We start from the raw sequence: 23254 nt of genomic DNA, 5'->3' as shown, positions 1-23254 counted from the left end.
ACTGTACGACACAGAGATACTCCTCTCGCCAGCCTGAATGAGGAGAAGATAATGGTCAGTTGCCTAGATGGAGACAGGATCTACAATAATGTGCACAAACTCAAGTCATTGCATCACACGTACCACTATGATTCTGTCATAGCCCATGTGGGTATAAATGACCTAAGGTGTACCTCACAGGACTATATGAAAAGAGATACTATGGATCTCTCTGAATATGTGTCACAGACAGGTACTTGCCTTACACTGAGCAGCATTCTATTTTCACCAAGGACGATGCCACAGTATGAACAAACATTATTGATTTTAATAATTGGCTTAATAATGGCTTAGTTTCTGGTGTCACTCCAATGGAATTCAATGTCTATCAGCATGGGAGGTCATGGGTAACAGATCACTTTGCTCCATCTCCTTAGAGCCTTTTTTAGGTAATGTCAAAATGACAAAACTACCAACATAGCAAGAAAAAAAGAAAACCTCCTCAAAGGAATCTTGAAGTGTTACTGCTCAATGTTAAGAGCTTAATCTCCGCACCCTACTACAACCTGTAGAACCTCTCCTCAATCTGGAAAATGCAGACATGTGTGCTGATACTGAGACTTGGCTTAAAGCTGTAGAAAGTATTCCAGTAGTGCAAGGCTGCAGTGCCTTCCACACATTTAGACTAACAGCAGCACAGGCTAAAGGTGGAGGTGTCTCAATCTTCACTAGCAGCAAATATAACTCTAGTCTAGTTAAACAGGATGATGCCCTGGAGTTCATCCCAGTCCAGGTCTCCATAGACAAGGTTCCCAACCATGTCCTGGCCAACAACAAGTTGTCCTCTATGACCCATGAAGCTCACAATTCTTACCGAGACATACTAAAGGCACTCACAATCCAAGTAAATATCCTATTCATGGGAGACTTTAACTACCCCTCTATACACTAGGAAATGTGCACTCCCTCTAACTCACAACCACAGTGCTTCCTGGACTTCATCAACAAGAAACAAGAACACCCTGGACCATATACTACACACTCCAACCAGAGGAGCAAACATATTGCATCTAGTACTCAACAACATGGGAGAGCGTTATACTCCCTCCATGCCATGTCATTAATGATGAAGTCAGACCACAAAGCTGTCTCCCTCGAAATAAAAATCAACTGGAAAACCCAGATAAACCCGTAATAGTTAGGAACTATACTAAAGCAAACTACATCCTATTAAGTGACAGTTTGTCAAGTCACAGCTCTCCCAAACCCAGAGAGCACGGCTACCTATGCAGAATTATTTACAGAAATCCTGTACAAACATATAAATGACTGCACTGAGGCTGCTGTACTACCTAGGAGTAAGACCAGATCTAACACCAAAAACAAACCACACTGGTGGAATCCTTATCTTAAAAGACTATATAACAAAAGAAAAAAAGCCATGGCCAAAACCAGAAAGAGAAACTCTCATATAGGCAAGATCTCTGTGATTCAAATAAACAAGAAACTGAAATGTCTAATAAAGTCAACAAGGCCAATTATGAGGTCAAGATAGACTCCCAGGTTAAGGACAATCACAAGGCCTTCTTCAGCTATTTCAGGAGCCTCAAAAGTAACACTCAGCACTGTGAAGAACTGGTGGTAAATGACAACCTTCACTGACCAACTATCAACAGGGAGCAGGTCATGCAGGCACTTGCTAAGGCCAAAAACACTGCTTCAGTGGATCCTGACAATATCTCTGGTTGCCTTCTAAACAGCCTAAAACATGCCCAAAAAGGACCACTTGAGGCACTCTTCAACTACAGTCTGAAAACATGTTACATGCCAGGTGAATGGAGAGTTGCAACAGTTATCCCTCTTCATAAGGGTGTTCTATTAACTGACCCTGGTAACTAAAGACCCATCACTCTGGTAAGTCTAATACGCAAAGCCATGGAAACAATTAACAAGGAAATGATCAACAAGGGCATTGGGAACCTACAGACACTGGACCCATCCAAGTTTAGCTTTCTTAAGAGAAGGTCTTGCTTACCTAACCTAGTAGACTTCTTTGAGAGGGTCGCCATGTTTATGGATGAGGGGAAAATGGTGCATACATTCTACCTTAACCTGGCTAAGGCATTTGATATAATACCTCACTCAGGTTTTGTTAAGAAACTCTCAGAACTAGGCATAATTCCTTATATAACTCATTGAATTGCCAGCTGGCTCACAGATAGGACCCAAGAAGTCATGATTGGTGAGTCCACCTCCACCAAGAGACCAGTCAGCAAGACTTCCAAGATGGCCTCACACTGAGTAACAGCTTGTTTCTATCTCTCCCAGTGTGAAAACAGAAACGCAGCAGAGAAGGCCAACAGACTTGTGTTTATGGGTAAATTTCAGTAAGTGACTAGTAAGTGCACTGCCTGGATGCCAGGAATAAAGAAATACAGAAAACCTAGAAAAAAATCAGCTACAAAGTGAGGATGAAACACTGACTGGGGAGAGTTCTGCAGCTGTTCAGCAAAAAGTAATGCAGCCTTCAGGCGTTATTTCAATAACCTATAGGAAGATATAAGACAACTGCATACAGACCTGTTTAAAATAAACAAAACACTGATAGAGTATATTAACACAAACAACAAATGGAAGAAGCTTTAAACAGATATTCAGATGAGGTGATAAAACTGCAAAAATCAGAGGTTGAAATGAAGAAAATGCTGGCTGAATATGAGACTGCTCAGGAAGAGATATTTAAAAAAAATAACAGAATCAGAGGACACAGCACATACGGAAAACCTGAGATTTTCAGCTATACCAGAGAAGCTGGAAGGAACAGACTGCATTAATTTTATGACAGAACAAATAAGCAACTGCACTGGTATTCCACAGAAAAAATTGTTAGTTGAAAGAGAACATCGTGTGCATGCTCCAAACCTAGCTACAAGAAAGCAACCTACACCTTTAATAGTAAGGATGCAATCCTACAAGTAGGAGGAGTTGATTCTAACAAAACTGTAGCAGAAGGACAAATTACTAAAAGTGGGAGACAGCAGTGTATGTCATGGAGAATGATTACTCATTGTACACTAGGCAAAAGGCAAGTAAACTCATTCCACTATTCAGAGAACGTTGAGAAGCAGGTATGAGATTCACACTGCTGTATCCAGCTGTCTTCAAAGTATTCTTCCCTGAAAGGACAAAATAATTTTTTGATGAAGTGCATGCTAAGGAGGAAGTACAAAGGTTTGTCCAACAAAAACTGAGTTGTGAGACAGAAGGAGATTCTGCTTCTTGTTCCTCTGGTATTAAAGACCACAGAGAGACTTGCACCTGTGAAATCTTTTCCAGTATTTCAACAGAAAATATTGCAGAGAAGGAAGGGAGCATGAAATCTAACTAGAAAAATCGACAGTACCCTGGAAATGAAGCAGGGACAGGAGTTGGGTGGTAGAGAAGAACAGTAATAAAATCAGTAACTTAATGTGGGATTACAATGCAATAATTATATTTGTGAAATATGACTGAACAAGAAAATCTGGAAATAATGGATTTTTCAAAATTTGTCTGATGTGCGGGGGATGGTAGGGAATACTAACTGTAAGTAATCAAAACACTTTATTTTCTTAATGGTGCATGGTTTTCTTTGCATGATATTTTTAAGAGTAATGGAGATTGTAAACAGGTGTTGTTTTTCTTTTTCTCCCCTCTTCTCTTTTTCTTTTGGTACAGTTTTGAGAAATATAGGCAAGGCAATGATTTAAAAAAGGAGCCTGGTTAAAAAGGCTTGACAACGTTCAAATTAATTTGCTTTTTTCATTCTTGAATGGAGAAATGACTGATTAAGGACCTATATTTTAAGAGGGAGAGCAAGTAAATGAAAAAGAATACTGAATATTATGAAGCTTTTTTCTAGCAATTGCATGTATGCATACTAAGATGCATTTCTGCAGCTGATCTTCATGTCTCAATGGAGACAATCTGATAAAGAGAAACTGGAGACAGTCTGGTGGAAGGGGATTAGCTGAGGGGAAAGAAAAAAAAAAGAACAGAAAAAATGGTTAGGACATAATGTTCTCTGAAAATAATTTTCCCAGATGTGCCAGTTTTAAAGATAATACAAAACCAATTAGCTGAAGTAAAGTTTTCTCATTTTTTTAAATGCAATGGGGATACTAATATAAACAGCTACTTTTATTTTTTCATTTTCACCCTTCTCTCTTTTTCTTTGTTCAGTTTTAAGAAATGTAGACACTGCAATAAAAAAAGGAGGGGAGGAGATGGGGGAGAGTGGAAGGGTCTGCTTAAGAAAGTGTGACAAAATCAGTGTGCTTTTTCCCATGCTTGCATAGGGAAATGACTTCATTAAAACCCTAGGCATTATCCGGTAACAAGTTTATTACAAAACATGTAAATGAAAAAGAATATGGAATACTGTAAGGCTTTTTTTTTCTGATAAACAAAGTACCCTTAGCAGTTTTGTGTCTGGTTTGCATGCCACTAGAAGAAAATTCGATAAAGATAAATGGCTTGGAGAAAGTGTTTACTGAAAGCATTCAAGTGTTTTATCAAGTGGGAGAGCTATAAAGATATACAAAATCAAATAGCACAGGGTGAACCATGCATCTTAGCATGACTAACTTTTCTTTTTGGTTAACTTTAGCCTGTCTGTGTAGCTATCAACTTAGAACTTCTGTTCTTGTTAAGAAGCAAAAATTTCAATATTTGAAGATGTACATAGTTGTGTGTGTTATTAAGTTAATAGGTTTTAGGAGGGTTTTGTGTGGGGGGGTTGTTCTGTTTGAGGGATTTCAAAAAAAAATTATGCAATATGTGGCATAGGTGCAAATAGATATGACAAGAAACAACTGTATAAAAGACCAACTTGCCGAACAGTATATACATGTAACATAAAAGCTGGAACTAGACATTTAACAAAAAAGTTGTTATACATAAAAGGTGGTAATAATAACTATATAAGAAAATGATGCTTTCTGTAATGTACTTCAATCTAAATGGTCTTACAGATAAATATAAAAAAGAGAGTACTGAACTGTATTAAAAATGTACAGTGCAAATAGCTATGCTACAGGAGACACACCTGGAAAGAACTGTACATGCGAATTTGATAAAAAAAACTTTTCAGGATGGTTATTCAGCAGAATATCTGGGGCAAAGGAAAAGAAGAGTACTTATATTAATTGCAAAAAGAGCTCCAGTAGTGATAGAAGAAGGGGAAAAAGATGATAATGGAAGATACATAGTACTAAGGGGCTACTGGCTAGAGAGGAGGATTTCACTGGCATGCACTTACATCCCCCCTAAAACTGCTATAATGGAGCTTAAGAAAATTCTGGGAGAAATAATCAGCTTTCAACAAGGAATATTACTTACAGGTGGAGACTGGAATTTGGTTTGCAACAGTAAAGATGTATCTGGGGGGCCTAGAAGGGAAAATATAACATAGCAGGGCAGATTTTTGAAGACATTTATGAAAATGTTTGGCATGGAAGATATAAATTCAGCACTAGGAGGTCAGAGTGGATTTACATATTACTCACCGAGATAGAAAAATTGGGCTAGGCTAGATAGATTTTATATCTCACAGGAATATGGCATTTAATTGAAGGTCTTGAAACGCACCCAATAACTATTTCAGATCATACACCAATAATAACTAAAATAAAAACACAGGGTAATGAAATAAAAATGTGACACTGTTGCTTTCCCAACTATTGGTTGAAAAGAGAGGAATTTAAGGAATGGGTTTTGGAATTAATTCAGAGAAGATAGAATTTTCTTGTGAAAAGATAGCTAGGGAGCGGGATAAAATTAAAGTGGTGTTTAAAACTAGGGTGGAAATAAAAGAAAGGGAAATATTGTTAAACAGCAACCAGAATTATTTAGAGGGATTGACAAAGTATTGCAAATTAGGGGGAAGCCCTCAGAACAAGAAAAGGAACAACTGCAGAATGCTAAACAGAAAATAAGGGATTACCTCAATAATATGCACAAGTTTAGAAAGATTACTGTTAAGCAATTGTTTTATGATAATTCTAGAGCACAAAAACTTTTAGCACAACTCCTCATGCAACAGAAAGTGGAAAGGGCTGTCAACAAACATAGGGATCCTATAACAACAGAACCTGTAGAAGTATTAGAAATATTTCGGAAATTTTTATGAAAGTTTGTATAAAGCAGAAAAATATGGATGTCAAGAAAAGGTACAAATGGAAATGTTTATGGAAGAATTAAATATGCCAAGGTTAGAGGTACATGATAGCTCAATTACTAATAGGATAAGAAGGGATGACATAAAAATGGCAACGTTTAACCAATCTACAGGAAAGTCCCCAGGAATAGATGGTATTCCTCTAGAAGTTTGGAAGTTAAGAGGGGATCTGGAAAGTTTTGTTTAACAATGTTTTAAGAGGAAGAGAAGTACTAGCATCCTAGAAGAAAGCAGTGGTAACGATAATATCTAAAGAAGGTAAAGATCCATCAGATCCAGCTTTATGCAGGCCCATTTCAATACTAAACCATGATTGTAAAGTGTTTATGTCTACGATGGTAAACAGAATGTCAAACGTGATACCAAAATTGATGGATATGGATCAGTGTGGTTTTGTGGATTGGAGGCAAACATTTGACAATATTAACAGAACATTGATGATCCAGAGGGAAGTAGAATGTAAATAAGTACCACTTTTATTGGTGGACCTTGATGCAGAGAAAGCATTTGACAGAGTAGACTGGGACTTCATGAGCAGGTCAATGGAAGCAATTGCTTTCCCTGAATCAATTAAAATGCTGATTAGAAGAATATATGAGGGATCAGAGGCACATATTAAAGTGGGTGGGGTCCTCTCCAATAATTTCTGTTTGAGTAGAGGAACCAGGCAGGGTTGTCCGCTTCCCCCTTGTTGTTTGCATTATATTTAGAACCAGTGGCAAAGAAAATAAGGGACTCAGAAATTCAAGGATATAATTGGTACGGTAGGCAGTAAAAGCTGGCTCTATTTGCAGATGATATTATTTTATACATGACAAAACCAGAAAGGGACATTACAGTGTTGTGGAATATTTTAAGACAGTTTCAGATCTTCTCGGGATACAAAATTAATGAAGTTAAAACAAAGGCAATAAAGGTAAATTACGTACATACATGCAAATTGGTGCAACGATATCCAAATTTATGGGGACATGATAAAATGAAGTATTTAGGAGTATGGATTAGAAATTACTCTGTGGTGGCAGCTATGTGGGAAGAGACTAAACAGAAGATAATGCAAACATTGAGAAACTGGAAGCTTTGTTATATGGATAGGGATACTAAGATACAAGCCAATAAAATGTTTTTAGTCCCTTTAGTCTTATACATAACTCAGGCATATTTTTACCAACCAGAGGAGAAGCTGTGGATAACAATTAAAAAAAAGGGTTGAAGGATTTTATCTGGGAAGGGAAGACAGCAAGGGTCAAGTGGGATAAGCTGATTTGTCCAACAGAACAAGGTGGACTAGGATTACGCAATTTGAGGGAGTATTTTAGAGCAACACAGTTAAGGCTCTTATACATATCACAAGCAGAAAACTATAATTCAAAGTGGAAAGGAATGATGCTGATACAGGAAGGAAACTCAAGAAATAAGGAAAGATTGGGATTTTGGATGCAGACTCTTAAGGAGAACAAGAAAAGTCATCATACAGAGTATTTATTACATTATCATAAACTAGTAGGGAGTATTCTAAGAACCAAACCAGCATGAGAATAGAGAAAACAGATTTTGCCAATAAGGGTAACTGTGGTCAGGGATACAGACAAGAGGGGGGTGGAATTTACTGGAGAAAACTGGCAAAGGAACCAAGGCATTGGGAGCAAGTAACTAGAAAGAAGAAGGTAACAGAATGGGAAGAGGCCAAGAATTTATTTGGACTGCAGGTTAGAGATTGCCTTCCCTATCAAGGATTGATATCAGAGTATAGGCAAAGAGAAAGAAATAAGGGGCAACGGAATGAAAGACCAGCACTGGTGCAATTTTTAATAGACTCTAGAACAGAAGCTGCCATTAAAAAAGGAATAATTAGTAAAGCATATAAAATATTGCATGATAATTCCTAAAACAGAAATTTATTAAACATTAAAAATGGTAAAGCGCTTTTCATCTACTCAATAGCAGACTTCATCAGACCACCATTTAATACAGAGAATCCTTTAAATACTAGTGAACACCAACAGTTATCGCCCCCAATCACAACTTCAAAATGAAATGATGTAAACATACTGTTAGTACAAAAATTTGTTAAACATACATTATGCTAAAAATATATAATTTTTGACATATACATATAAAAATGAATGAATATAAAACCTATGCTTATTAAAAAGTGAAGTTAATTATTAATTAGAAGTTCATCTACTCAAAGCTTTTAACCTTAAAAGACTGTTAATGGCACATTGTTCATTAAGACCTGGTTTATAGTACGATTGTAATAATAATTGCCATCTTAATTCAGCTTTTTCTAAAATTAAACTCCAGGGTCCACCCCTTGGTTGCTCATAAATCTGCTGAATGGCACAAAATTCAAAATTATGATCAACACATGCCTGTGTATGTTTCGCTAAAGCATTAGCTAAATTCCCCCTCCTTATGGCATACAAATGTTCATAAACCCTTTCTTTTAGCGTTCTTGTGGTTTTTCCTATATAATACGCAGAACATTTTTTACAGTTAGCTACGTATACCACCCCTTTTGATTTGCAATTCAATTTCTGATGAATATAATACTTTTTACCATTAATTTCAACCTGTTCACCTTGATACATATACTTACAAAAAGTGCACATGCCACATTTTTTCATACCCCCACCTTTTTCTTTCCTGTAACATCTTTCAATGAGATTTTTGGTATCCCTACCCTTCCTTGCAATCATTTTAATACCATTCTGAAATTTATTGGTAATAATTGACTCCTCATCCAAAAGTCTCCAATTTTTTTTAATTATTGATTTAATTAAAAAAAATGCACATTAAATGTAGTTATAAAGGCATTAACATAATCAATTCTCATGTTTTGATTAGCCCTGTGCATTTCCACCAATAATTCATCTCTATTGAGAATAGGTACAAAATAACCATTTTCCCTTTTTTGTTTTACTTCAAGAAACAATTCATTCAGCAAGTCCTCTAGGTAGCCCCTACTCAAAAACATGTTTATAAGATTCTTACACTCATCGAGAAATTCATTATGTAAACTAAACATCCTTGCGGCACGCACCAATTGGCCTTTTATAACCGCTCTTTTGTTAATAACAGGATGGGAGCTTGTACAATGAAGAAAGCCATTCTAATAGGTGGGTTTTCTGTGAATTTTTGCTACAAACCTCTTGTTGACCTTGCCCTTTCTCAGATTCACATCCAAGTAATTACTCGCCTGTCCATCAACATTGTACGTAAACCTCAAATATTGAGTTATATTATTGATATATTCCATAAAATCATCCACCTGCTGCTGCTCACCCCTCCATAAAATAAAAATATCATCCAAATATCGCAAATATAGGACAATATACTGTTCATATGCGCTATTAAATATGGGCTTCTGTTCCCATTGGGCCATTACCAAGTTGGAAAAAATGGTCCCGCAGGGTGAACCCATAGCAACTCCTACCTTTTGTAAATAATAATGATTGTTGAACATAATATAATTGTTGGTCAAAACCACTTCAAATAAATCAACATACAAGTTAATGTCAATTTGTGGTACTCCTTGTTCAAACAGAAATTCTTCTATCATATTTATACCTTCCTGCTAGGGAATCACAGAGAAAAGATCTTTTACATCTATCGTTAAAAACTGCATACTTAACTGCATTAATAACGCTGAGAAAATGCCAAGAATCTCTACAAATTTGCTTTTGACCATCCAAGTAACCTTTCAATTTAAAATCTAAAAATTTAGCACATGCATAAGTTATGGAGTTGTGCCCATCCACTATTGGTCTTAGTGGTGGATTGTTTATATCTTTATGTATCCTAGGTGAGCCAAAAATACAAGGAATGGTAGGTGCAATAATGTGTAAATAATTATAGGTGTCATTATGTGCTGATTATAATTTCGAATTTTGTGCCATTCAGCAGATTTATGAGCAACCAAGGGGTGGACCCTGGAGTTTAATTTTAGAAAAAACTGAATTAAGATGGCAATTATTATTACAATCGTACTATAAATCAGGTCTTAATGAACAATGTGCCACTAACAGTCTTTTAAGGTTAAAAGCTTTGAGTAGATGAACTACTAATTAATAATTAACTTTACTTTTTAATAAGCGTAGGTTTTATATGCATTCATTTTTATATGTATATGTCAAAAATTATATATTTTTAGCATAATGTATGTTTAACAATTTTTTGTACTAACAGTATGCTTACATCATTTCCTTTTGATATTGTGATTGGGGGAGGTAACTGTTGGTATACACTAGTATTTAAAGGATTCTCTGTATTGAATGGTGGTCTGATGAAGTCCGTTACTGAGTAGATGAAAAGCGCTTTACCATTTTTAATGTTTAATAAATTTCTGTTTTAGGAAGCATCTGCTATCTTTTTGCTTATTTGTTTTTTGAAAGTTTGTTCGTTTTTGCAAAGTTTCTATTGCATGATAATTATAAGAATCAATCAGAGGAGCTTAGAAAGGAGTGGAAAGAGAGACTGGATAAGCAATTCACAAACAGACAATGGGGGATATATATTTATCTCCCAAATAGGCAACAAAGTCTAGAAGATTTAGGATGTTTCCCTGGAAGTGTTGACATAGGTATTTTTATACCCCAAGTAGACTCCAAAGAATTTTTCTTCAGGTGGATAGTGTTGGAGGTGTGACGGGCAAGATGGGCTGGTAACATATTTTTTGGCAGTGTAATAAGCTGGCAAAATTTAGAGATTCTCCCTCCTAGTCAAGCTAGCAAGTACGACCGGTGCAAGGCAACATGAATCTAACAGCATACAAAAAGAAAAGCCAGCACCAGAGACTCAAGCAAATAATGAGTTTATTTCACCTTGGTTCAGACTGGTTTCGGCAACATGCCTTCCTCAGTGATGAAACATTAATTTCCAATATTCCTTATATAGCATAAATGTCAATCATTATGACATCACTTCCTTAACAAAATAATCACACCAAAATATGCATACAAAAATACAGTATATATCTCATGGCCTTGTATTAAAAATAATATATCTACATGTTCCCCTTTCTTACTAGCATCTTTATCTAGAGAATTCAAAATTTATCATTCAGCCCTGGATGGAATAGTGCTCCCAATTTAATAATCCATTTTCTCTCTTTGTTTATTAAAACAGAATGCCAACCCTGTTTTGATAACCTACTGCCCCTGACCTGATCAATAATAATAAATTTAAAGTTAGCTGTTAAGTGAATTTGACAGTGTCTATAAAGGGTATTTGTAAGTCTTTTGTGACGTATGTCACTAAGATGTTCTGAAATACGTTGTTTCAATTGTCTAGAGGTCTGCCCTACATAATAGGCAGAACACTGACAAGTCACCCAATATACCACCCACTCCTGACTTCAATTGCCAAAAAACAATCGGCCAGTGTTCTTACTACTAAAAACTGTAGTATTAAACATATACTTACAAAAGCTACAGTGACCACATGGGTAAGATCCAATAAGTCTATCCCCTGTAATGGACAGCTGTTGTTTATTCAGATAACCTGTTGATATCCTTTTATAGTGGGCAAAATAAGATGTTAATGTTTTGCCCCTCCTAAAAGAAAATTGGCAACTGTTGGGCAAACATAAACCCAATTCCTTGTTGGCTTTTAGTATATTCCAATGTTTATTGATTACATCTTTTAGTAAATTAACATTGTTACCAAATGTCGTAACAAACCTTATGGATTCAGATCCTGCCCTTTTATCTTTATATTTCAACAAATCTGATCTGTCACAGTTGGTAGCCCAAAAACTGGCCCGATGTACATCTGGTGTCCTATATCCCCTATTCAAAAATCTGGCCACAAGATCTTGTTTGGCTGACTGGAAATCCTTGTCAGAAGAACAAATTCTTCTTACCCTTAAAAATTGTGATTTTGATATGTTATTGATAGTGTGCCTAGGATGAAGACTGGTTGCATAAAGTAAATTATTGTACTGTGGGTACTTTCTATAAACAGAACTACTCAGGGTATCATCAGGTAGGCGCAAAATCCTAACATCCAAAAAATGTATCTCTTTATTTTGATATGTGACAGTGAATTCAATCCCCCACCGATTCTCGTTAAATATTCCAAAAATTCCATCAAATATTCAACACCCCCTCTCCAGATCATCCAACAATCGTCCAAGAAATGCCTCCAAATATCTATTTCAGGAAGGAAAATGTTATGCATTTCATCATATACAATCTGATCTTCTATAAATCCCATAGAGGTCTGCATATATGGGGGCAAACGAGGTCCCCATAGCTGTCCCTTGTTGTTGCCAATAACATTCTCCCCTGAAATAGAAAACGTTCTTGGTCAAAACATGTTCCGTTAAAACAATGAGTGGGGTGTTGAATCCAGGCGGGTATAGATTTGTTTTATTCGAACAATAATCCAAATATGCTAACCCCGCCCAATGGGGGATACTGGTATAAAGAGATTTGACATCCAGTGTGCACATGAGCCAGTTGGGTTCCAACTATGATTCAGAAATAATTTGTAAAAACTCTGTAGTATCCTTCAACCTCGCCCTGATATAAGGTAATAATGGTTGTAGATATTGAGTCAGGAAGACTGAAATGGGTTCAGTTAAGGATCCCCTCCCTGAAACAATAGGACTTCTAGGAGGCTGTTTTAAATTTTTATGAATTGTGGGTAACAGGTAAAGGTATTGTGGGGCAGGATCCTTAACCATAAGATGTTGTTTTACCTGTGTACTGACAATACCCTCCTCCACTGAATGTTCCAAAAATAGATCAATTTCCTCTTTAAATTTTGGGGTGGGGTCTGTTGACATCCTTATATAATGAGTAGGATTGGACAATTGTCCCTTTCCTTAATTCCAGTAGTAACTGGCATCCATAATGACGACAGCCCCACCCTTATCTGCTGGGAGGACGGTAATATCAGTATTATTGTTTAGACCTTTGACAGCCTGTTGCTCTCCCTTAGAGAGATTATGTCTGAAACCTTGAAATGTACTAAAATTGAAATGTAGATCCTTAAGAATAGCCTCTTGAAAAATGGCTACATGTCGATTCATAGGAGGCACGAATGTGGATTTGTGAAAACGAAATTCAATAGATTTTTTAGATTTTTCAACATTTTCTCCTGTCCCAAAAAAACAATTTTAAGTTAAGTCTTCTGCAAAACGCAATAACATCTGAAGCAAAGACATTTTCTTTGACAAAAAAGCTGGGTATAAATCCCAGTCCTTTACTGAGTAACCTTTGTTCATCTTCAGACAATGCATAGCTATAAATGTTATGTATGTTGTAAAATTGTGTGTCTACTTCATCATTGATTGTAGTAAGTTTTCTAAGTCTTGCACCTTGGTGTTTGCGTCCACCCCTGTGTGTTTTCCCCCTAAAGGGCTATCTTGGATTCGTACTTTTTTTAGGGTCTACACAATCATTAACACAGACCCCCTCTGTATCGGTAAAAGATGACTCCTCCCCCGAGGTACTAATGCCATGAGTAGATTTTTTCAAGATAGAACATGGTCTTTTCTTTCTTGTATTAGATTTACTAAATTTATTGCTATTATTAAATCTTACCCCTCTCTGGACTTCAAAGGGTCTGCCCCTCTCACAGTCATCAATATCTTTTTGAAATTTACGTAACTTTTTTCTTTAAGAATATTTTCAAAACTAAACAAGTCCTTGGACAATTTTCCAAAGCCTTCAACAAAAGGTGGGCTCCGCACATATTTTCTCATGCCCTCACATATTTCAGTAACATCCTTTATATTTTGTTCAATAATTCTTTATTAATACTATGTGAAGACTTCAACAAATGCCATAGAGGCCTTTTGTTGTGCCTTATTCCATTCTGACATGAGCAAGTCATCTGGTTTCCCCACCAAGTGTGAGGCCTTACCCTCAAACCTTGTGGTGTGATACCTTTATATTTATACGCCTTGAACAGTTTCAAGTGCCATATATTAGTTCTCAAAGATTTCATCTCCTTGCTCAACTGATGGAAAGCTAGGTTGCAGCCGTCAAATGGATCCCCTTTATCCTGCAAGCCATTTTCTTTATCCAAACCAATTCCAAAAATCTTAATATCATCTCTGTCCGCACAGAGTCCTTGTAATATATTTTGGAGATCCATGACCATAAGCCACCAACTTATCCTAGCTTGAAGCTCTCATGCCTAATAGAAGTACAAAGCAGGACATTAGGGAGGGCAGTCCCACACTAAGTTCAAAAGCTAAGGATAGGTCCGATAAGGCACTAATAATAAAGATGTAACCACTACAGATGACTAATGAGAAGACCAAGCCCCAAAAGTCCAAAAAGGGAAGCCACAATACTGTCTAGGGGTACAAATTAACTCTCAACCAAATAAACCAACACTATTATATAGGAAGATTAATTAGAACCTAAAAATTTGTGCTTGGAATATACTAAAAGCCAACGAGGAATTGGGTTTATGTTCGCCCGACAGTTGCCAATTTTCTTTTAGGAGGGGCAAAACATTAACATCTTATTTTGCCCACTATAAAAGGATATCAACAGGTTATCTGAATAAACAACAGCTGTCCATTACAGGGGATAGACTTATTGGATCTTACCCATGTGGTCACTGTAGCTTTTGTAAGTATATGTTTAAGACTACAGTTTTTAGTAGTAAGAGCACTGGCCGAATGTTTGATATTAAATTTTTTGGCAATTGTAGTCAGGATTGGGTGGTATAGTTGGTGACTTGTCAGTGTTCTGCCTTTTATGTAGGGCAGACTTCTAGACAATTGAAACAACTTATTTCAGAACATCTCAGTGACATACGTCACAAAAGACTTACAAATGCCCTTTATAGACACTGTCAAATTCACTTAACAGCTAACTTTAAATTTATTATTATTGATCAGGTCAGGGGCAATAGGTTCTCAAAACAGGGTTGGCATTCTATTTTAATAAACAAAGACAGAAAATGGATTATTAAATTGGGAGCGCTATTCCATCCAGGGCTGAATGATAAATTATGAATTCTCAAGATAAAGATTCTAGTAAAAAAGGGGAACAAGTAGATATATTATTTTTAATACAAGGTGATGAAATATATACTGTATTTTTGTATGCATATTTTGGTGTGATTATTTTAAGGAAGTGATGTCATAATGACTGACATGTATGCTATATAAGGAATATGGGAAATTAATGTTTCATCCCTGAGGAAGACATGTTACCGAAACTGGTCTGAACCAAGGTGAACTAAACTGATTACTTGCTTGAGTCCCTGGTGCTGGCTTTTCTTTTTGTATGCTATAAAATTTAGGGATTCCCTGCAGACCACTCTGTCGGAGACACTGGGTGAGCAGATTGGATTGACTGGGGAGATGATTTTTTTTGAGTTATGATACAGAATCGGAATTGCTTAGACATAGTAAAGTCTTGCTGAGTCTAATTATGGTGGCTGCCAAAAAAGCAATTACTAGAACATGGAAATCAAAGTCTAGACCAACTTTACTAGAAGCAGTGAATATAGTAACAGAGATAAAACAACTGGAATTGGAATCTATAGAAAAGGGAAGGAGTAATCTAGATTGGAAAAAATGGGAATTGTGGGAACAATATATGCAGAGCAGGAATAAAGTTCAATAAGCAGGATTTGAATGAGCCATATAATGCTTAACTGACAAAGACTGGATGGATTATAAGTGATATATAGTGTTTGTAACTACAGTTGTTTCAATGGTGTCTGTGATGTATACTGTTTGCAACTAAAGTGGTATCATTTTGTTTGTTTTTCATTTATATAAATGTAAGATTGCCTATGTCATATGTGAAAATTTAATAAAGATGTTTGTTGAAAAAAAAAGGACCTGTCAGCAGTGGGGTTCCCCTGGAATTAGTGTTGGGCCCACTCCTGTTTGGTATCTAGTTCACAGAAGTCAAGGCTAATGTCAAAGACCTCTTGCTCACCAAGTTCACAGATGAGTGTAAATTGGGAGCTATAATAGAGCCCCCCCACAACACCAACATCCTAGAAGAGGGTCTAACATAAACAAATGACTGGTGGAAATGCCATGAATTAAAACTCATTGCAAAGAAATGCATTATAATGCCCTTTGGGAAACTGTCCACCCAAGCTTGATCTTAGGCTAAAAACAAGCCTGAGAGTTTAACTGATAGTTAGGGATCTGAGAACATATGTAGACAGTAATCTGGCGTTCGACCAACATGTATCCAAGATAGTAAGAAAATCATTCTGTCACCCAACTCAAAAGCTAGGATATGGCACTCAGAGCCAAAGAAGTAATCACTCTGCTCAGTTTTTATCAGACATGCTCAGTTCTTATCAGACACATCATTAAGTACAACGTCCCCTTTGGCATGTACCTAAGCAGGCACTTGCAACAGTTGGAATGCCCTCAAAGATTCCTCACCAGAAGAATCCAGGGTATGAATACCCTGTCCCTGACACACTGCCTTAAGGCCCTACATTGTACTCAGTCTCCTACAGGTTACCGAGAGTCAATCTATGCTTAGCATACAAGGCATCCTCAAATCCAGCTGTGATGGATCTTTTGTACAACCGCAAAACAAACCATACCAGAGATGCTAGATCAAAGGACCTGAACTTTGTGACATAAATAGAATCAGATGGAGGGACCAATATGCGTCTCAGAGGATCCCTGCACTATGGAATAAGCTTCCCATCTACATGAAGCAGAGTTAATTCCCAACCCTATTAAAAGGAAACCTTGACCACTGGATGGGAAATCAAAGATTTACCCCTGATCTGGCCTCCATGTATCTGATGGACACAGGCTGACATTAAGTAAATGAATCCCTAACAAACATACCCACATATAACCCTTAGCTACCTCTTCACAAACATACCCCATCCTATAAGCATCCAAAGAACTCTGAGACAAAACTGGATTGGGTTGCACAGCTTGGCTTGTAAAGACCCTGGTGGTTGTTAGTGTAGTATAAACACATGAACAGCTAGTAATTTAAATATCTGACTTCTTCCACATGACACAACCATGAAAGCAGCTGGTCTAACTGCAACAGATCCTTATATATCCTAAAGGTTCTTCATAGGATTCCCCACCACTGAAAATATTATGGAAGTTATTCTCCTGTAGTTAAGGAGAAAAAGGTATAGAGGATTGGGTGCAAAATTCATCCTAATCTTCCTTTCTGTCAAGCAGCCCATCAAAGAAGGGGGGCAAATCTATACTCTGAAAATAAAAATGTCCCTTAACAGGCCTACCACAGGATCTCCCTGTGGTTTCTCCCTTGGTTTAGTAGTGACGATTCCCAGGAAAAGAAACACACTGACTCCTTATTTTATTTCTTTCAATAAATCTAAAACCTAACAACATGCCAGAGTTGTACCATTAAACTATCTGTAATTTACATAAGCTTTGGGCATCTAGTCCTTGCCCAAACAGTATACGCACATAATATATAGGCAGAGTGTGCAATTTTCTGCCCATATGAGCCTGATTTAAAAAAGGAGCTCAAATTCTTCCATGACTAGTTTAATTCCAACAATTCTGCCAAAATTATTTCATTAAAAATTGCCAAAAAACTAGTTCACTTCTGTGCTCCTATGCTTACTATGACAGAAGGAATAAAGAACTGAGAGAAAGCGGTTTCTTATGGAGTTTCCAGGTTGATAACACTAGGAACAGACTGAAAGTGGTAGGGTCAAGCGACACTGCTATAAGAGCTAGAACACCCCTACAAAAAAGCTCACCCCCAAGAAGATGATGTGCCCTGCTTCACATGCATTATACTCAACATTCTTATTGAAAAAAGCATTTACTGCATATCTATTTCATCCATTTCTGCAGAAAAGGCCCTTCTAGATTCCCTGAAATCTAATTATAAAGAAGCAAGTCATTCACTCAGTTCAATCATAAGTAACCAGTTAAGACTACGTAAGCACACCTGCTTTTTTTCAACAGCCATTAACAACTTGAGCTCTTCCAAACTTTGTACTTAAGTGAAAACAAAGCAATAAAAACACATATTGATGGACACAACAAATTCACAGTTTAAAAGAATAACTTTTGGAAGTAAATACTAGCCCATTTAAAAAGAGACATTCCCTTTACCTGCTGTAATTCTTCTTTGGTTAGTCCCTCCTCTACAGTATCACATTGCTCTGCATCAGCAACTCTACTCTCGAGCCATGCACGAAGGATGCTTGCCTGCTTACGCCAAGACCTGGAAGTATAGCACATCATAAATTTGTAACAACAGTGTCATGTGCTTTAGCTGCAGAAATGATATGCATAACAAACAGTTAAACATGCAAACAAAAGATGCTCAGGTTTTTCTTTCCTTACTGGTTTCTAATGACTACAGCCAGTTTCCTAAAATGGGGAAAAATCCATGTGAAAGGGAAAAATTATGCTTTTTCCTTAGCTGCAGTCCTTATAGTACTTGTTATATGCACCAATTAGACCCCCCCCATGTGCTCTGTCAATCAACTTGTATCATTTATTAATTTACATTTGTGTAGGTTACCCTTGAAAAACAAGATGCCAGCTTGGTTACCCACAGGTTCATAGGTAAGTATTAGGTTACCTGCACTTGTAGGCCATTTTAAGCCTAGACAGTTTCCCTTTTGGCTCTCAAATTAACTTATCCAATTTGGTGTTAGACTGGCCTTACCCATCCTATGGTTGATAAGTTATGTACTCACCATAACGTTCCATCTGTGTTGTCCATTTTCATTCTTCCTTAACTGATGGATTCAGATCCGAGACTCAGATCTGACTTGGACACTTCTACCAGATCACTGAATCCTAGAACTCTTGAGCTCCCTCTACCCATAATGCCCCACTAATCTAATGCTCCTCAGATTGAGTTTGTTGCCCCTAGATATAAAGGGACAATCTATAATAGAAATACCAGAGGCAGAAGAGAAAAGGAAGCTGGAGCTCAAAAAAGGAATAGTGGCTCCTATACAACTCTTAGGTCTCTCCAGAAGAAAAAAAGAGAGGGCAGGTGGACAGGAAGTTGAGGAAGAATGAAAATAGACAGCATAGATGGAACATTATGGTAAGTACATAACTTTTTAATCTGATGTCATTTTCATTCATTCCTCAACTAATGGGACAGAGTCCACAACTACTGTAACCTTGGGAGACCCCTAAGAAAGGATATACCGGAGCACTGCAGAGCCAAATGCTGTTCTGTTCGTAGAAATCAAATCTAATTTGTAACAAGCAATGAAAGTGCTGGGATTAGCTCAAGCTGCAAAAATATCATCTAAAGATGCTCTGGACCAAAAAGCTGAAGGAACTGCCACAGTGCTCCGGTATATCTATAAAGGTAGAAATATAGTTAGCCATGCACATCCAACAGATTTAACATGTACTCTCCTTTGAAAAATTTGGGGAAAAAAAACCTGAGAGATTAATGAACTGGTTAATATTTGACTCGGAATTCAGATACCCTTCTAGCTGACGTAATAGCCACCAGAAAAATGGTTTTCCAAGATAAAAATTTTAAGTTAGCTTTGGCTGAAGGTTCAAAGGGAGACTGATTACAGGGCTAAAGCATTATATTTAAATCCCAAGGGAATGCAAGATCTTTTAATGGAGGTCTGAGTAAAAAAAGCTCACTTGAGAAAGGCCTTGCATAATTTACAACATAGGTTCATAGGTAGGTACTAGGCTATCGGCCCAAGGGCCTACGTAAGCCTAGCCAAGAAGGTTCCCTGACTTACGCCACCCAATAAAGTTATTTTCCTGTGCCACTGTCGAGCAAAGACACAGAAGTGATCCCTGGGGTGTATTTCCTATTTCCCGAGTCATTGTCGCCTATGTAAGCATTAGAAGTGGCAGCCAACTGAACTCTTAATAGTTGAAAAACTAGCTCCTTCGTTAAAGACTGAAACTAGAAATTCCAGGATTGTTGGTACCGATGTTGAAAAGGGGTCCAAATCCTTAATAAGGGCTGAGAAGACAAACCTTTTCCATTTACTCTTCTAAGTCTTTCTAGTAGAAGCCTTATGGGTAAACCGCAAAATATGAATGACTGAGAGGACAGCTTGGCCTGTCTAGCAATTCGTGGAAATGGAGAAACCATGCGGTCAGTTTGAGGTCTGTTATGTCCGGGTGTGTTATGCTTGTTGGGTGAGACAGTAGGTCTGGAGATGGAGCCAGAATCCAGGGTGGATGTAGAAGATGAGGCCAGAGGGATGAAAACCAAATCTGATGAGGGCAAAAGGGTGCAATGACGATAACTGTGCTCTTCAACCGAACTTGCTTTCAGAAGAAATTTGGGAATTAGTGGTAAGGGTGGAAAAGCATACAGAAGACTGGAGGGCCAATTGGTGACTCCATGGAGGGGGAAAGGAAAAACACCACTTTGAGAGGGGAGAAGCAAACAGATTGCAGCATGGCTGGCTCCACTGACGGAAAATTTTCTCAGTCACATTGATGTTGACAGACCACTTATATAGTACCAGAATGGACCTACTTAGTTTTTCTGCAATCATGTTGGATTTCCCCAGAATGTGCATTGCTATTAAAAAGCAATTAGAAGAAACATAGCTCCTTGACAAAGAGGGTAAGATCCATTTCCCTTGACTGTTGCTGTATCAGACTACCAACATACTGTCCGTCTGTATCACAAAATGTCTTGGATGGGAGAGTGTCTTGAAAGGCCAGCAATGCTAGGAGGACAGCTCTCATCTCCAGGATACTGATGTGCATATTGGCCTCTTCAGGGGACCACGTACCTTGGACTGTCCTTCCCAAGAAGTTCCCCCAACCCGGGCTTGGAGACATCTGTGGTCACCATGGCCTTGGAAAGAAACTGCCCACTGACCACCATGGCCTTGGGAACAGGGAAAGAACAAAGGGACAGCCTTCATGTAGCTGGTTTGAATGAACTCACCACAGAAGATATCTTTTGCACGCCTAAGTGATCTTGACTGACAAGGAGAATGGACCACTGAGTCAACAGGGTCCACTGTAGGATTCTCATATGAAATCTGGCCAACAGAACAAGGATGACAGCTGCTGCCATGGAACCCAAAGCCTGTAGTATCAGTCAGGCTGGAAGAGATGAATTTTGGATCACTTTCTTGGCTTGAGACTGCAGAATGCTTATTCGAGTGGAGGAATTGAGGCTATTTGATCTATGAACTCTAGACTCTGTGTTGGGGTGAGTTGAGACTTGCTGTAATTGACTGTTATTCCCAGATGAGAACACAGTTGAAGCAAGAAGTCCCTTGCCTGTAGCAGTGGATACCTAGTTGGGGCAAGTAAGGAGCCAGTTGTCTAGATATGGAAACACCTGGAATCGTAGCAGTCTCAAGTGGGTTGCTACCACCGCTAAGCATTTGATGAACACCCTGGGGGCTGTGGTGAGACCAAAGGGCAGTGCTCTGAATTGGTAATGAGATCTGTCGAGCATATCCAATTGTCCTGTTGCAAGAGAGGCAAAATGGACTGAACCGTGACCATCCGAAACTTTGTATACTGAACAAATTGATTTAACTTACTGATATCCAGAATTGGTCTCAACTTCCCTGTCTTTTTTGGCACTAAGAAGAATCCTGAATAGTTACAGACTCTCTCTCTGGTCTGGGAAGAACCTCCCGAATGACTCTTTTCTAGCAGCTTTTTTATTTCTAACAATGCTGCTTCCCTCTGACTACGTGGAAGGAATAGTTGTGTAAAATCTTACCATAACCACAGATGTCCTTCTCTTCTATATGTTGCAGTATTCATAGTATGAGGGAGTCCACCGCAAGCTGCCCCGAATGCCCAGCCAGTATTCAAAAGTCTAAAGCTACTGTAAGGTATGTGCGATGTCACACACAGGATCCCATCCAACATCGGTCATAAAGTGTCACTGGGTATGTAGCAGACGTCATCACATAACATCCTCAGAACTGAATGCCCCAGGAACAACACCAGCCCCAGGTGAACTGATGGGAGGTTGGCATAATGATTTAGGTGGTTACCTTACAGACACAAGTTGCAGGGTTTGATTCTGACATGGGGTAACTGGCTAGGCTTAAAATGGCCCACAAGGGCAGTTAGCCTAGTACTAATCTGTGAACCTGTGAAACACACATGCAGGAAGCAACATCGGGGGGGGGGGGATAGAATACTGCAACATATACAAAAGGACATCTGTGGTTATGGTAAGATTTTACACAACTATTATATGTCCTTCGATTCATATGTTGCAGTATTCATAACATGAGGAAGAATACCAAAACTCATGCAGAGGATAGAATGGCAGGAGGTGAAGTAGCATTCTCTACAAACCACTGAAGAGTAGCCCTGGCAAAGTCAGCTCTAGATCTAGATACAGCATCCAACTTGTAGTGTTTTGTGAAGGTATGGATAGAAGACCAAGTGGCTGCTTCTAAGATAAAGGAAGTATAAAGACCTTGAAAAAGCACCTGAAGAAGACACAGCCATAGTGGAATGAGCCTTAACTGTAGATGCAAGGGTTTTCCCATGAGCCACATAACAAAAGGAAATAGCCCTAGAAATCCAGGAGGAGATTGTTTGCTTGGAAACAGGTCTGCCCACAGCCCTATGATGACAGGAAATGGAGAGATGGAGAGATTTCCTAAAGTGTTTGGTTTTTATCCAAATAAAACCTGAGTTGTCTATGCACATCTAAGAAGTGCAAGATCCTCTCACTAGAAGATTGTGGAGAGGGAAAAAGTGGGCAGGTTAATGGACTGATTAAATGACAACTCATTCACCACTTTGGGCATGAAAAAAGGGTCAGTGTGTAGGGAAACACTATCCTTGTGGAACACAGTAAAAGGAGAAGAGGTCATAAGGGCCTGAAGTTCTGAAACCCTTTTGGCTGAAGTAATAGCCAAAAGAAGCACCGTCTTCCAAGTGCAATGCTGAAGGTAAGCTGAAACTGCTGGCTCAAAGGGAGGTAATGTAAGTTTTTTTAAAACAAAGTTTAAATCCCAAAGGGGAGGAACTGGTTTGCTTGGTGGTCTGATAGGAAGGACACCTTTCAAGAAAAGTCTGACTTCCAACCTTGAAGCCAAAGAAGGGGTCATAGGCAGACAGGCAGAAATGGCTGAGAGGTGAGCTTCTACTGA

General features: G+C 38.1%; 1 protein-coding gene across 1 annotated transcript in view; it reads right to left on the bottom strand.

The window, feature by feature from the left end:
• The window catches only part of SFI1 (SFI1 centrin binding protein), a 945294-nt gene that overhangs the window by 57294 nt on the left and 864746 nt on the right, over positions 1-23254 (bottom strand). Inside the window, exon 13 of the mRNA XM_044068851.1 lies at positions 18267-18378. Coding sequence (XP_043924786.1) covers positions 18267-18378 — 112 coding nt within the window. The remainder of the gene's footprint in view (positions 1-18266; positions 18379-23254) is intronic.

The sequence above is a fragment of the Protopterus annectens genome, chromosome 4.part0 (assembly GCF_019279795.1).
Source record: "Protopterus annectens isolate FY-2018-M chromosome 4.part0, PAN1.0, whole genome shotgun sequence".
Classification (NCBI taxonomy): Eukaryota; Metazoa; Chordata; order Ceratodontiformes; family Protopteridae; genus Protopterus; species Protopterus annectens.
This window is presented reverse-complemented; position numbering and strand designations above follow the sequence as displayed.